This window comes from Falco rusticolus, chromosome 7 (genome assembly GCF_015220075.1).
Source record: "Falco rusticolus isolate bFalRus1 chromosome 7, bFalRus1.pri, whole genome shotgun sequence".
Lineage (NCBI taxonomy): Eukaryota > Metazoa > Chordata > Aves > Falconiformes > Falconidae > Falco > Falco rusticolus.
In genome coordinates this window covers 15340114-15353232 of record NC_051193.1, presented here as the reverse complement: position 1 = coordinate 15353232, position 13119 = coordinate 15340114, and the positions used below count along the sequence as shown (strand labels likewise).

Here is a 13119-nt window from a genome sequence, read left to right as displayed (position 1 = left end):
CTAACCCAATATTATGGCACCAAGCAGCTGATACTGAATTCCTACACCCATGGGCTGGTGGACGCTAGTAACAGGAAGAATTATTGGCTTTCTTACACACAGCTTGCCTACTTGTTCTGAATAATCCACTGGCTATTTCAAGTGCTACCTCCTCAAGTTTGTTTGCCTTTTTGGCCCACATATTGGGTCTGGCTGTGATGGTGCTAATTTTCCTCACAGCAGCCCTCATAGCCCTGTGCTTTGTATTGGTAGCTAGAAGGGTGGTGATAGCACACCAGCGTGTTGGCTGCTGCTGAATGGACCTCCCGCAGCATCTCTCCAGTGTCACACCACCACCACCCACCCACCCCCAAATAGGCTGGGGGTGGACAGGATCTTGGGAGGGGACACAGCCAGGACAGCTGACCCACGCTGACCAAAGGGGTATTCCATACCACATGACGTCTGCTCAGACATAAAAGCTAAGAGAAAGGAGGAGGAAGAGGGAGCACTTGTTATTTACAACATTTGTCTTCCAAAGCAACCACTACATGTGCTGAAACCCTGCTTCCCAGAAAGTGGCCAGACATTGCCTGCTGATGGGAAGTAGAGAATAACATCTTTTGTTTTCCTTTGCTTCCACACATGGCCTTTGCTTTTGCTTTATTAAACTGCCTTTATCTTGACCCAGGAGGGTCTTTTCCCATCCCTGTCCTGCTGAGGAGGGGAGCAATAGAGCAGCATGGTGGTGGGCACTTGCTGTCCGGCCAAGGTCAACCCATCACAGCCTAGCATACACACAGTTTTGTACCAGTAAAATTACCAGTAAAATTACTTGTCACTCAATGTGTTTTGTAATAAATACTGATAACTGTACAATTCATACAGTGATACACATCTGTAAATGTAGAGATGTTTTGTACTGGAGTTGCATAGGAGCATAGTTTAGCCTAAAGCCTGGAGTTGTGCAACTGGCTTTGCCCTAGCCCCCTCACACTGCGGCTCCTATTTACAGCGTTCTGTTTACCTCGGTTGCCTCTTTCAGGATTCTATCGGAGTCTTACATCCTTTTCTAGAAGTCTCACACATAATTTCTGTTCTCCAAAGAACAATAATAAAAATGGGAGTGTCGTCTAAAACTCCTGGATTCTTGAACTCTCATTTAGTGCTTAACTATATGGCACAGAGTTTAGGTCAAGCTGACCCTCTAGAGTTGCCAGGAAAGATGAATGAAGGGACTCCTAATCAAGGGAGTCAGCTCTGAGAGAGACAAAACAAAGAATATCCTATCTTCATGATGCAAGCCATGTATACTTCAATACCTTGTTTATGTTAAACTGGTTAGTTAACTTGTGGTCTTCAGCCTTGCCCTAGAAGAGAACTATCCTCATTATAACACTAAAAATCACAAGCCCTAAGAGAAACACCCAGGCCCACTGAAAGACCTTTCCTCAGAGAGCATGTGTAGTAGTAAGGGAAGTCGGGTAATGGATATGCAAATGTATAGCAAATAATCTACATGGACCTGCCCTCTGGGTAGGGAAAGTGCGATAAGATTTTGTATATAAAGTTTGTAACTTGTACTGCAGTATACCAGCTCTGTTTGCTAGCGTCCAGACTTGCACAACTCTGTAACAAAACAGCATCTCATCTCGGTGTGCAAGATCGGTTCATTGCACATCAGGAACGGACTCGCATTTTACAGACAACAGGAGAACACCACCACAAAGAGCTGTTAGGGAGCTGACAGGGGTAAACTGGGATTAAAATGTGGGATTTCTTTAGTCTACAAAACTGTGTTGAAAGAAGTTCAAGTTTTTCCCTAGGAAAATTTCTGTGTATAAAACAAAAATAAACATTAAAAAACCTACTTGGCATAGTAAGTGAAAAAAACAAAAAGCAGTATCTTTCTATGCTTGTATTTGTGCTGAGAAACTCTCCTTTGTTACACACTACCAATCCCTCCTGAGAAAAATTTAAAATTATCTTCTAATAAATGGGCTTCCAACATCTCTTCTACCTCTGTTCATGTCCTTACAGGAGACTGATGCAGCCTCTGACAAATGTTCATGTCACAAGGGGACTCCTTATGTAGTACAAAACTGTTAAAAGTGTTCTTGATCTGCTGTCCTAACAAATTCCTCCTAATGTAAATAGTGTTTCTCTGTTGTGGGTAGGGTCTATGGCATTATGGCTGTATATTCTTGACAAGCAGAGAGTTGACAGCACTATTTACACAGGGAGTTTAGGATTATGGAATATTATTAGTGCTCTTGCATATATATGTAAATATAAGCATCTGTAAAGGAACTACTCTTGGAGGTCTCTTGCACAAATAGTAGTTACAGAGCTAAAATAACTACATGTGTTCTAAGTATCAGCATTCTTTTCAACACAGTAATTCACCAGTAATTCAAATCTTAAGTCATCACTGACAAGTCATCACTCTCAATTTGCTAATGACCAAATATGTATCACCATCCTTTTAGAAAGGATCATTTTAATTGGTCTTTGGTTTATCTCATTATTGTTGTTATCTTTGTTTCCAGTTAAGTCATGATCAAAAGCAGTTCATCAACACCTTCATCAGGTGGGTCTTGTGAAACCTTGTATCTTCCTGAAAGTCTGTCTGTGTGGAACTTGAGAGAATGGGACTTCTGAGCCTCATACCGTTTTAAATCCATTGACTTTTTTTGCATATGACTTTTTGCATTCAAACATTGCTCTCATTTACACAATGCCTGCATGGTGAATGTCTTGCACGTATTTTTTTCTTATTTTGTTTGCTATGGCACCTAAACGTGATTAGTATTTTCTAGACCATGTCCTTTCTTCTGAAAGCCCCAAGTACAGCTGGAGAAGGGTTACTTTAACCATGGATTTGCTTTCTAGATCATTTGACTTCTGTAGCTCATGTAAAGATTACTTTTTGCATAGCTACAAGTATTTCCAAACCAGGCTGCGTTGCCTAAGGCTGCACCCAACCTACGCTGCTTTACTTGGTGCTTAAAAAAATTAACCCTACTGTGCAACTGACACTCTCTTTTGCATAGTTATAATGGACCTGAAGTAAAGCAAGTATTATCTTCCCCAAACACTCTCTTTGCAATTAAACATTATCATTCCAGTCTGAGAAATATGTTGTTGTTTTTTTTTTAAATTCGGAAAACAAAACATTTTACACTTCAAAAGGGTAAATACCAAATTCAACAGCCTGTCTGCCAGCAGGTATCTTCCAGACTCACTGCAGCAATGCACAGCCATTTCGCAGCCAGAGCCCACCTAGTGCACAGACCTTCACACCTGCAGCTGCAGTCTGATTGCTTCTTCCGTCAATTCCATGTCCTTTCGACACCTTTCCAGTTTGCCTTCTCTGTCTTGTTTTCCCTCCCTCATCCCACATAAGTCTTCAACAGCACTAGCTGGCTCAGATACACACACACACACACCCCCAGTAGAAGACTGTACAGATGCCTGCTACACCAATGAAACTGGGTGTTGAGGCTTTTGTTCTGCATGTTGTATTTTTATAACCAGGAAAACTCTGCGGCATCCTATAGCCACAATATGGGATTGGTCACACGGGAGACCTGCTCTACTTGACCTGCAGGGATCTAACCTCTTTTTTCCCCTGCTGAAAGCTTAAATCTCCCTAATTCTCATCAATATTTTTTGTGTGTGTTATGCAACCCTTGACCACAGCTTAAGAGCCTAAAACTTAACCACATTTTCACCCCAAAAGGCTGCACAACACCAGACTTTCGGTAGCACTTTTACTGGTCCTACATTGAAACAATTCACATCACCCTCTTCCCCCAAATCACTACTCTAGCTGCTAAAGTTATAAAAAAAAAACAACCCAAACAACTGAGCAACTTGCTTGCATTTTGGTCCTTCCTTCCACAACACGTGGTCCCTAATGACAGAGTGCCCCTAACACACCTACCATCTCCCCCTTGCAGGGTGAGGCAGTAAACGCCTACTTCCTACAGGTCTAAAGAGACCCCATCCCTTCCAAGGCCTCAGAAGCCCTCTGCCCGCTCCCTGTTGGCCAGGGGCTTGCCCCAACCCTAAGGTGGAGGAGCTGAGGACACACTTGGGGACATTTGCCCTCCTCATGGACCAACTCTCCTGTCCCACTCACACCAGGTGGCACTGTTGGTTTGCACTGTACGCATGCATTCTTCCACCTTGCCCAGCACTAAGGCTGATGATGCCTGCTGGACTTAAAAGCCGTGATTTCCAACCTTCTTCAGTTTCTGAGTCCCTAGGCTTCTCCTACTTGAAGAGCGGGCCTGTTCAGATATTTAACATGGGGAGACTGCTTTGTAGAACTTGTTTTTCTGCCTCATTCCTGGCAGTCACCAGAGGAGTACACCCAGGGCTGTAGATCACACATTTAAACCACTGGTGAAGTCAGTACCTAGTAAAAGCATAACCTTTGGACAAGCACAAATAGAGATTCAGATCTTTTAAGGCTACAGTAAAACACATGGCAGAACAGAGGGTTCTTTTCCTTTTTAAAATGTTAAATACCCTGAATTAAATTACATAAAACAATTTCCACTTGCAACTCTGATCAATACTTAATACATAATCCTCCCTCTTTTACTGTGCCCCGCTATTACTGCTGTTACCTCCCCCATATACTGTTGCCTTCTGATGATGCATATTCTCATGAACTTGCTTAAATTTGCTTAGGAGGGGAGTTTGAACTTGACCTGTTTCTCCCGTGCACAATATTCTTCTCTGACTCTGCCTTCATCATCCCATTTTAAATTTCTAGCAACTGAAGGGAGAGATTGTTTGCTTATGAAGGAACACTCAAAGAGCTGTTCAAAGCTAAACTGAAAAGCAACTTACAATGGAGTTAGTTATCCCTCAAAATAGTTACATTTTCTTGACACTTACACCACTCAAATGATCCCTAAACATGAAAAAGTATTAACTAGCTAAGAGTTCCCTGTTGCCTTTCCCTCACCGGCACCCACTTGGCTTTAAGTGCCTCGCCCAATCTTAAATTAGATCAGTTGAATTTGGAAGGTCAACACACCAAATTACTAGATGATTATAAGATCTCTATTGCTACAAGGACTCTCCTTTGAAGAAACACAACACTCCCTGAAATAAGGATCAAATCAACAGCAAATATGATTGAAGTGAGATGGAAGTAATAGTTGTTGTTCTGTTGAATACAAAGATGGAGCCTGAGAAAGAAACAGAAAGTGAAGAGTGGTGAATGTACCACTTTACCATGTATCCAGAATGGACACATACACTGCTATCACAGTTGCCTTACAAAAAAATCACGGTTACTGTGCAAAAGCAAAACTAGTGACTTTCAAGCGAAAAAGCAATGAAACACAGGAAAAGATTATGTCATTCCATCACTTTTCCATTTTAAAATATAACATCTTGAACAGAAACAGTGTTATTTTTCTGCTGCAACTGGGAGTCTGAAGAAGGAGATTCATTCCCTCTCGCTGGCTGCCAGTTTCTTTCCAGTTTCATTTCCATGAAAAGTGCATCTCCCACACATAAACCACAGTAAAATCTTTAAAATAGGACATAAGTGTCAGATTCCTAGAAATAATCACATTATTTCAGCAACCTCTACCACGCCACAGTACAAGACGGGTAATTGCTTCATAGTTAAAAACTAACATTCATTCTACAAGAATAACAAGAAAAAAGGATAATATATCAGCAGGGAGGAAGATCCCACAAGTAAACCTTTTTGAGGAAAGATGGTAGTGAAAGACCCAGCATCTGTGCCCAAAATCTGACAGAAGGGGCAAGACGCACCCACTCAGAGGTTATGTATTTCTCCTGTCATTATTGCCCCTCATACCCAGCCAGAGCAGACATAGTGGTCCTGGCTACTCCCAAACCCTACTTAGAGTAACGTTCTCCATGTACAGCAATGCTCAGCAATTACTGGAAAAGCCTGGACTAACGTCATTCTCCCAAAACAGTTGTGCTAGGCTGAGGGAGTACCATGAAATTCTGAGCCCTTGTGTACTTGCTAATCCCCAAATCCCAAACCATAGTTGCTTTCCTCTAGCAAGAGACCTTCATCGGGCCCCAAGTCAGCCAGGGACAGAGCTAAAAAAGAAAACTGGAGCTCCTTAGGAGCAGAAGAGGCTCCTTATATACATATTCTGAAAGCACAATCTTACACTATTTAAAACAATCTATTTATAAACTCTTCATGGATCTTTTAAATATGAGAGGCACTTCAAAAATTAGCTTGACTTAATTTCAGCAACAGACATTGCTTACCACATGACTGATGATGCAACGTTAGAAGATCAAACTAATGACCATCAGCAAGTGCCTAGTTAACCATCAATTTACCATTAGTTCTACTAGCAGGAGAAAGCATTTTTTTGAGACTACCCAGTGCCTAGAAGCCCGCTGCAGACACAGCAGAAGAATTAGGCATTAGAAGGGCAAGCGATGCAAACCCCTTTTCCCGGCTCGTATTAGGAAGGAAAAGGTTTGACCTATTGTAGTGCTATTGTATATAGCAAAGAACACGTGGAGGTTTAAAATTATTTTCTACTAGTAGCTCTACGGTAGCCTCAAAACTCCCGTGATGTGCAGCACTATGAGCCAGTCCTGTTCTTCTCCCCATGTGCATCCCTGCAGGGTGGCGTACAAATAAAGCATCGCTATCATTTAAAACATATTTGCTGTTTATTAGTGCAATACCAGGTCCAGCTTTGGGAAAAGAATTCCTCTTGCCTTATCCACCTTCAACACCTGCTGTCGTGGCAAATGGAAGCCTCTCAGGTACACGCCCAGCAGCAGCTAAAGGAGGGCTATAAAGGCTACGGGCTTGTGCACCGGCCCTGGCTCCCAGCCATACGTCACCGCATGTTATAGGCTTTACTCGCCGTTAGCACCAAGGCCACGGGCGACCGCTCGCCCCGCCGGTGCAGCCCGGGCAACAGAGCTGGCCGACTGCGCGCACAGCCCCGCTCGCCCTGCGCGGGGGCGAGCAAACGGCGCCGCTTCCCCAGCGCGGCTCCACAGGTCCCGCTGCGCACCGGCGGCGAGGGCTCCGGGGGCTTGGGGGGCGGCAGCCCGGCCCCCGGCACGGCGACGACCACCCGCCCTGCGGCCCGGCTGGGGGGCGGGGGGCTGCTCCCGCAGCGTCCCGGGCTGGCCCTTACCGATGCGCGGCACGTAGCGTTTTGCAGGAAGTTTCCACGCTCGCTCCCCGGTTTAATCCGTGCGGAGCGGGGCTGGAGGGGAGCGCGGCTGAACGGCGATGGAAGGGGGCGGGCGGGGAGGAGGCGGGGGCGGCGGCAGCAGCGGCCGTGTTTAATTTTTTAATTAGGGCGGCTCGAGCATCTCCCGGCGGGGTGGCAGCGCCGGGCGGCGAGGGGAGCTCGGGCGAGCCGCCCCCGTTCCCGGGGCCCGGAGCCGCGCAACGCCCCGCGCTCCGCCACCATGGGCAGCGCGGCCGCGCAGGAGAAGGGTGCGTAGCGCGGCGCGGGCGGCGGGGGCGGGGGGCGGCGCTGCCCTTGCGGCACCGCCCGGCCCGGCCCGCACCTCCCTGCGGGCCAGGGGCAGCGGGGGTGGGGGTGGGGTGGGGGTGGGGGGTGTGGGGGGCGGCGGCCGGGGGCTGCGGGGGGTGAGGGCGCGGAGCTGCGCCGCAGGGGCCGCGGCAGGCGGAGGCGGTGCGTGCGGCCCCGCAGCAACAATTGCGCTGCAGGTGCTGCCTCTCGCAGCCCCATCCCCGGGGAAGCGGGCACCGTGCCCCGCGCTCGCAAGTTAAGGGTGATGCTAGCGAGCGGCTTGTGTTCCTGCCTCCCTATATAGATTACACAAATAACAGACCGCATATACGAATTCACAGCACGGGAGCTCTTGTCCAGTGGAGACTCCAGGCTTGTGTATTTCCTAAAAATAAAATCTCATTTCTGCAATTCATTGCTTATCTGAATTGTGGAAGTGGCACTGCCCGGCTGCTGCTGCTTTGCAGGGGAATGCCAGTTATGTCAGAAAGTGTCACCTGCACCCTGAGTTACGGCACTGCAAAACCACTGCCTGTTGTGGTGGGCTCTGCTCCCCTGGCAGAACAGTCAGCCGTGGCTGCCTTGGCTGGGCAGCCATGCCCTGGCCTTCCTACCTTACACCTCCCTGGATGCTGGCTTAGAAACCTTGCTCTGACGGACGGTTTTCTCCCCAGCAGTTTAGAGAATACAGGCATGCAATGTGCACACCACCGTGACAGGTTGGCTGTGTGGTCACAGAGCTGTTTCTGCAGCATTTCTGACCATGTGTTGTTAACTCACATAGCTCAGACCCTTCTGAGAATTCCAAATTCATGCTGATTTCTATTTCATTAGGTCTTCTCCATTGCTAATCCTTTCACCCTACCACCTCCTAAGCCAAATTCCTGTAATACCATTACTGGAATACAGTTCGGTTTCCTTGAGCAGATAGTTAAGTGCAAATAAGTTGCTTCTGAAAGTCCCAGAGGATGCCTGTTTGTGTCCCTAACCACACCAACACCTTTTCAAGTCAGGTTTGCTGTCACTCAAATGCAAGCCCTGGACGGAAGCTATTTGAAGTACCTTCAGAATGACCAGATCCATGAACCAGCAGCTGGGCTGCAGACATCCAAGGGGAGAACAGATGGCAACTGATTTGGTCCATTTTGTTACACGCTACCGTTTATGAAGTGAGTTTTCAGGCACCTGAGGCTTAATCGTGCCAAGAGGATGAATGCTCCTAGCTTGAGCAGACATTAAAGGTACTAATTTCCGGTACTGAGCCATTACAATGAATTAATAAATAAATAAATTTATAAGGAGTTCTGTGAGGGAAGGACTGAACCCCAAAATTCAAGGAAGATTATTGAGCAAGTTTTTATTTAACACTTAACTGGCTACTTTCTTCTCAGTATCTCTGAAAACATGAGGGTGAAGGCTAGGTCTCAAAAAAGTGATGCCCAAACCACTGAAGAGCTGAGAACTTTGGTCCACACCAAACACTGGCAGAGCTGGGCTGGTGATGCTGCTAGAAAAAAAATTCAACGTCTTTCTTCCAGCTGCCTCACAATACTTAGTGCCCATGGTGCTCCTCCACCCTCCATAGGTGCAGGCAGCGCCCTTAGCTCATACAGGGGTTTACATGCTAAGCCATTTTCCACATTCCTGTTTTCTCTAGGACTCTGATAGTTTCTTCTGGCCTCACAAGAGCCTCCAATGGCCTTTTATTTCACAGCAGGATGTTAAGGAGCCTTTTTTTATGCCAGTGTTTTTATATAGGCAGTGAATCAAAGGATGAGTAAAGTCCTGACCTATAAAAAAAGTCAAGATAGATCAGTCTGAGGCCAGCCCTTACAAAATGACTCTGCAGATTCTAACTGATATAATGCCTGTCACCATCATACTGCCCTAAAGGTTATCTTCAAGGATTTTTGGATCCAGGCCATGTTAGTTAGTATTCAGAGTCTTCTGACTCACAACTTGATACATACACTGCAGCAAATGAAAGGGTATCTGACTAACTGGGAGAGAACATCTAACCTGTATGCAGCACAAAAATGTGAAAACAACCAAAAGGCGCTCAAGGTCAGTCTTGGTACAACAGTTTTGGGGATACATAATTAGAGCAAAATGTTCTGTGAACTTTAAGGCTTCAATTACAATTTCTGAAATTCAGGACAAGGAAGAGAACACAAAGCTAGATATTAGAGTTTCCCAGGACCAATTCCCACCCCAAGCAAAATGCCCACTGTTTTCTCATGCAGCTGTTTCAGCCAAACTCTTGCCATATAAGACTAAGATATCCATTTCTTACCACTCCATGTTTCAGCATCCGTCAAGCTTTGCACAGAGATCTGTCCCATAACGTCTCCCGACAAGCATATAATGTACAAATGAACCCCACTAATTCCAGTGTGTAACCTGCAAAATCAGTAAGATTGGAAGTCATATTCTTGGAACGTGACTATGGTGAAGAAATGTCACCTATGGGCTCAGCTCAAATGCAGGGTTCTCCATGGGCAGTCTTATCCCTAAGATTCTCTCCATGTCTTTCAAGATAGCAATTGGTTTTTTTGGGTCTGGCTTTCCCAGGTAGGGTCTACATGTAATTTCCCATATAAGCGTTTCATTTGATTTTTATAACCCAGTCTCCTAGGACTTCGGAAGGGTAATTTTTTTCTTTGACTGGCTCTTGTTCAAATCAACTGATTTGTGATGTAAATTTGTGATATTGAACTTTCTGTGATTTTTTTTCCTACGGAAGGTCAAACAATAGAAAAATTGGAAGTATGCCCAATGAAAATCTGTACAGCAGGTGGGCTTTACCTATGATATATTTTCAGAAAATAAATACTTATTGTTGTTGACATTACTTCTAATTCCCATAGGCTATATCTGGATCTTTTCTCCAGCTTAACAGGAATTAAAACAGCATGACCCAAAGAGCAGAGTATCATTCAAAACAAGGAAGGATCTTATACACAGCTCTATAGAATAAACAGAATCTTGGTTCTTATAATCTGACAAATCTGTAAAGACTGTCATAGGAAACCATATTATTTCATACCTACTATATAGAGGGTTACTACAAAAAGAAAAAGACTTGTGCCTTGCCCTTTTAATCTTTGTTTTAAAATTTCATTCTTTGGGATAATATTCAAAATCCCAAAATTCTGAAGTGAGAAAGGAGACACCAAATAAAATAAAAGTTCTGTCCATTTCTGTCGCCTGAGGAATACCAACTCTTATTTTTACTTCTGTTTTTATTAATTGTAGGCTGACTCAGGATACGGCTACTTTCAGCCATGACTGCAGTACAGAGTAGAGGAACTGGCTCTCCCTCTACACTGGCTAGCAGCGCAGGTACCTGAAGCAGTGTAGCCATGGCAGCACAGAGCTCTGAGTGGCCTAATTACTCTGCCAAGAAATAAATGGATACTGGGAATTCCCTGGGGGGAAAGATGGTTGAATTGTTAACGAAAAGAGTTTTCCCCTGAGGCGCAGATAGTTAAATAGGTGCTAACAACAGCCAGAAACCCTCTGGCTCCAACCTTTGAATGAAAATGCCTTTGTCCTTTGGCACTTCTGATGTCCCAGTCTTTCCAATTCTCCTGCTGTCTATAGAGACAGAAGAAAAATGTGATTTCAATATCTGATGGAAAACCTAAAATAAAGCAAAACGATTCCCACCCCTAACTAAAAGCTATGCAGAAGGTCTCCTTAAAAATAAGTCACTCCTGGCTAGAAACACACAGAGCTCTACTGGTGGCAATGGTGGGGTGGAGATGCTCAAGCATCCTGCCTCCATAGGACACACACTGGGGTCAGTTCCCTGAGCTCCACGAGGAGCATGTTCAGACCTGGTGTTTACTATGCCTGTAAAAATGGCAGAATATCTATGTATTCAATGGGGAAGACCAAGAGAAGGCGGCAACGAGAGCAAGATTTAGGAGAAGGGAATTTACTGCTGTTATTTCTTCTCCCACCAATCTTTCCTCATAGAGAAGAGTGGATATGTAAAGAGGAAGGCGAAGGGGCAATTTTACCAATATGCTCGCTTTCTTACAAGCTCAAAATGCACACAGCATTTTTCTGAAAATGGAGCCCAAGATTTCACTAAAATTGCACACACAGTGTTTTATTTTACAAGTTGGATGGATTTATTTATAAGCTAAATTACACGAGCAAAATCCACATTATTTGGCTGAAATTCCCTTCAAGGTCAATGCAAATTTAACAGGTTTAAGGACTGAGGTGTAAAGCTGTTTGGTGAGTATTGCCAAATCAGAATCTGTAGGGCTGTGCCCAGTCTGACAAAACACTCTTTGCAACAGCTACGTGCTGAAATTGCTGTGTTTTGAGGAGACAGGGAGCCAGAATATCCTGAGCTTGCTGTCTCATAACAGAGGCCATAAGTGGATGGTATATAGAGGCTAAAAGTTGTAATTTTATCACATTAATTTAAATGGGGAAAAACAACAGGACACTACTAAAATCCAAGCTGGATTTCATTTCCAAATGTTCATACGCTACAGCTCAGAGATACACATCCCATTGAGACCTAACCAAACTGATTCTGCTTTTCTATGCAGGCAAAGAAGCAATAGAGGTGAAAATCCCGCAGAGTCACCAGGATGTGATGCCCAATGATGAGCAGTAATTACTGCAGCAACACTTCAGCCAGCATGAGTGTCAATGAAATGTCTGCCTTTCCTCTGACTTTAGAGCAAAAAACTGGCTTTGCTTTTGTGGGGATTTTGTGTGTTTTCTTGGGACTTCTAATTATCAGATGCTTCAAAATCTTGCTAGACCCCTACAGTAGTATGCCCTCTTCTACGTGGGAAGATGAAGTTGAGGGGTTGGATAAAGGAACATTTGAATATGCTCTTGCATGAAAACTCACAGAATATCCTGCCTTAAATTTGATGTTGATTTCATTTTGGAAACCAACTGTTGTCACATTTGTTATACATACCTGCATTTTGGAGATATGTTGGTGGCATCCATTTTGTTAAATAAATATTTGTTGCAAACTCCAAAGGCACTTCATGTTGCTTACATTTGAGGAATAGTGGAATGGTAGATAAGAAAGGGTTAATAGCAAAGAAATACTGAAATAAACAACTCACTAGAAACTTATCATTGCAAAAACATATTTTAGGAATCAGGTGGTATCTGCCTTTTTAGAGGAGGATCTCATTTCTACTGTGTCTGGTGACAGGCTGGAGAGAAAAGGTGAAGAACAAAAGACGTGCTCATGAATGGTGAATGCGTAAGTGGTAACTTCCTCCCCTCCTCATCTGACACAAGTTTTTGAAGCACGGAGACTATGCTTGTATACTGAGAATACAAAAGTGGAAAGCAACAAATGGCTGTGTCTCAGAGGAGGTGCCTCCAAGAGGTGCATGTCCATGCTGCTGTGATGAGAGGAACCAATACTAAGGAACTAACAGGAAAACTGAAGATCACATCAATTGCTAACTCACCTCTCACCTTCCAAGAAAAGTAGGTGCTATACTACTAACTGTTTATAAGGAGAGTGTACGTTGCTTCTCTTGTGTGAAACTTGATGTGGTCCTCTGCAAACAGTGCATAGCTCATATGAGAGTATTTTTTTGATAGGTCTCCCTTCTCC

At 44.5% G+C, this 13119-nt stretch overlaps 2 protein-coding genes across 4 annotated transcripts in view; one reads left to right on the top strand and one right to left on the bottom strand.

The window, feature by feature from the left end:
- Nucleotides 1–9883, bottom strand: part of MYEF2 (myelin expression factor 2) — a 33630-nt gene extending 23747 nt beyond the window's left edge. The window contains exon 1 of the mRNA XM_037395261.1: nucleotides 9799–9883. Within this exon, the coding sequence (XP_037251158.1) occupies nucleotides 9799–9806 (8 nt within the window). The 5' untranslated portion in view covers nucleotides 9807–9883. The remainder of the gene's footprint in view (nucleotides 1–9798) is intronic.
- On the top strand, nucleotides 6720–13119 carry CTXN2 (cortexin 2). 3 transcript variants are annotated; one of them, XM_037395266.1, is made up of 2 exons: nucleotides 6720–7465; nucleotides 12077–13119. In XM_037395266.1, the coding sequence occupies exon 2, from the start codon at nucleotides 12131–12133 to the stop codon at nucleotides 12377–12379; it is 249 nt and encodes an 82-aa protein (XP_037251163.1). In that variant the 5' UTR covers nucleotides 6720–7465; nucleotides 12077–12130; the 3' UTR covers nucleotides 12380–13119. The 3 variants fall into 3 exon arrangements, with proteins under 3 accessions (XP_037251163.1, XP_037251164.1, XP_037251165.1); XM_037395267.1 differs by lacking the exon at nucleotides 6720–7465 and adding an exon at nucleotides 7613–8746; XM_037395268.1 differs by lacking the exon at nucleotides 6720–7465 and adding an exon at nucleotides 10022–10299.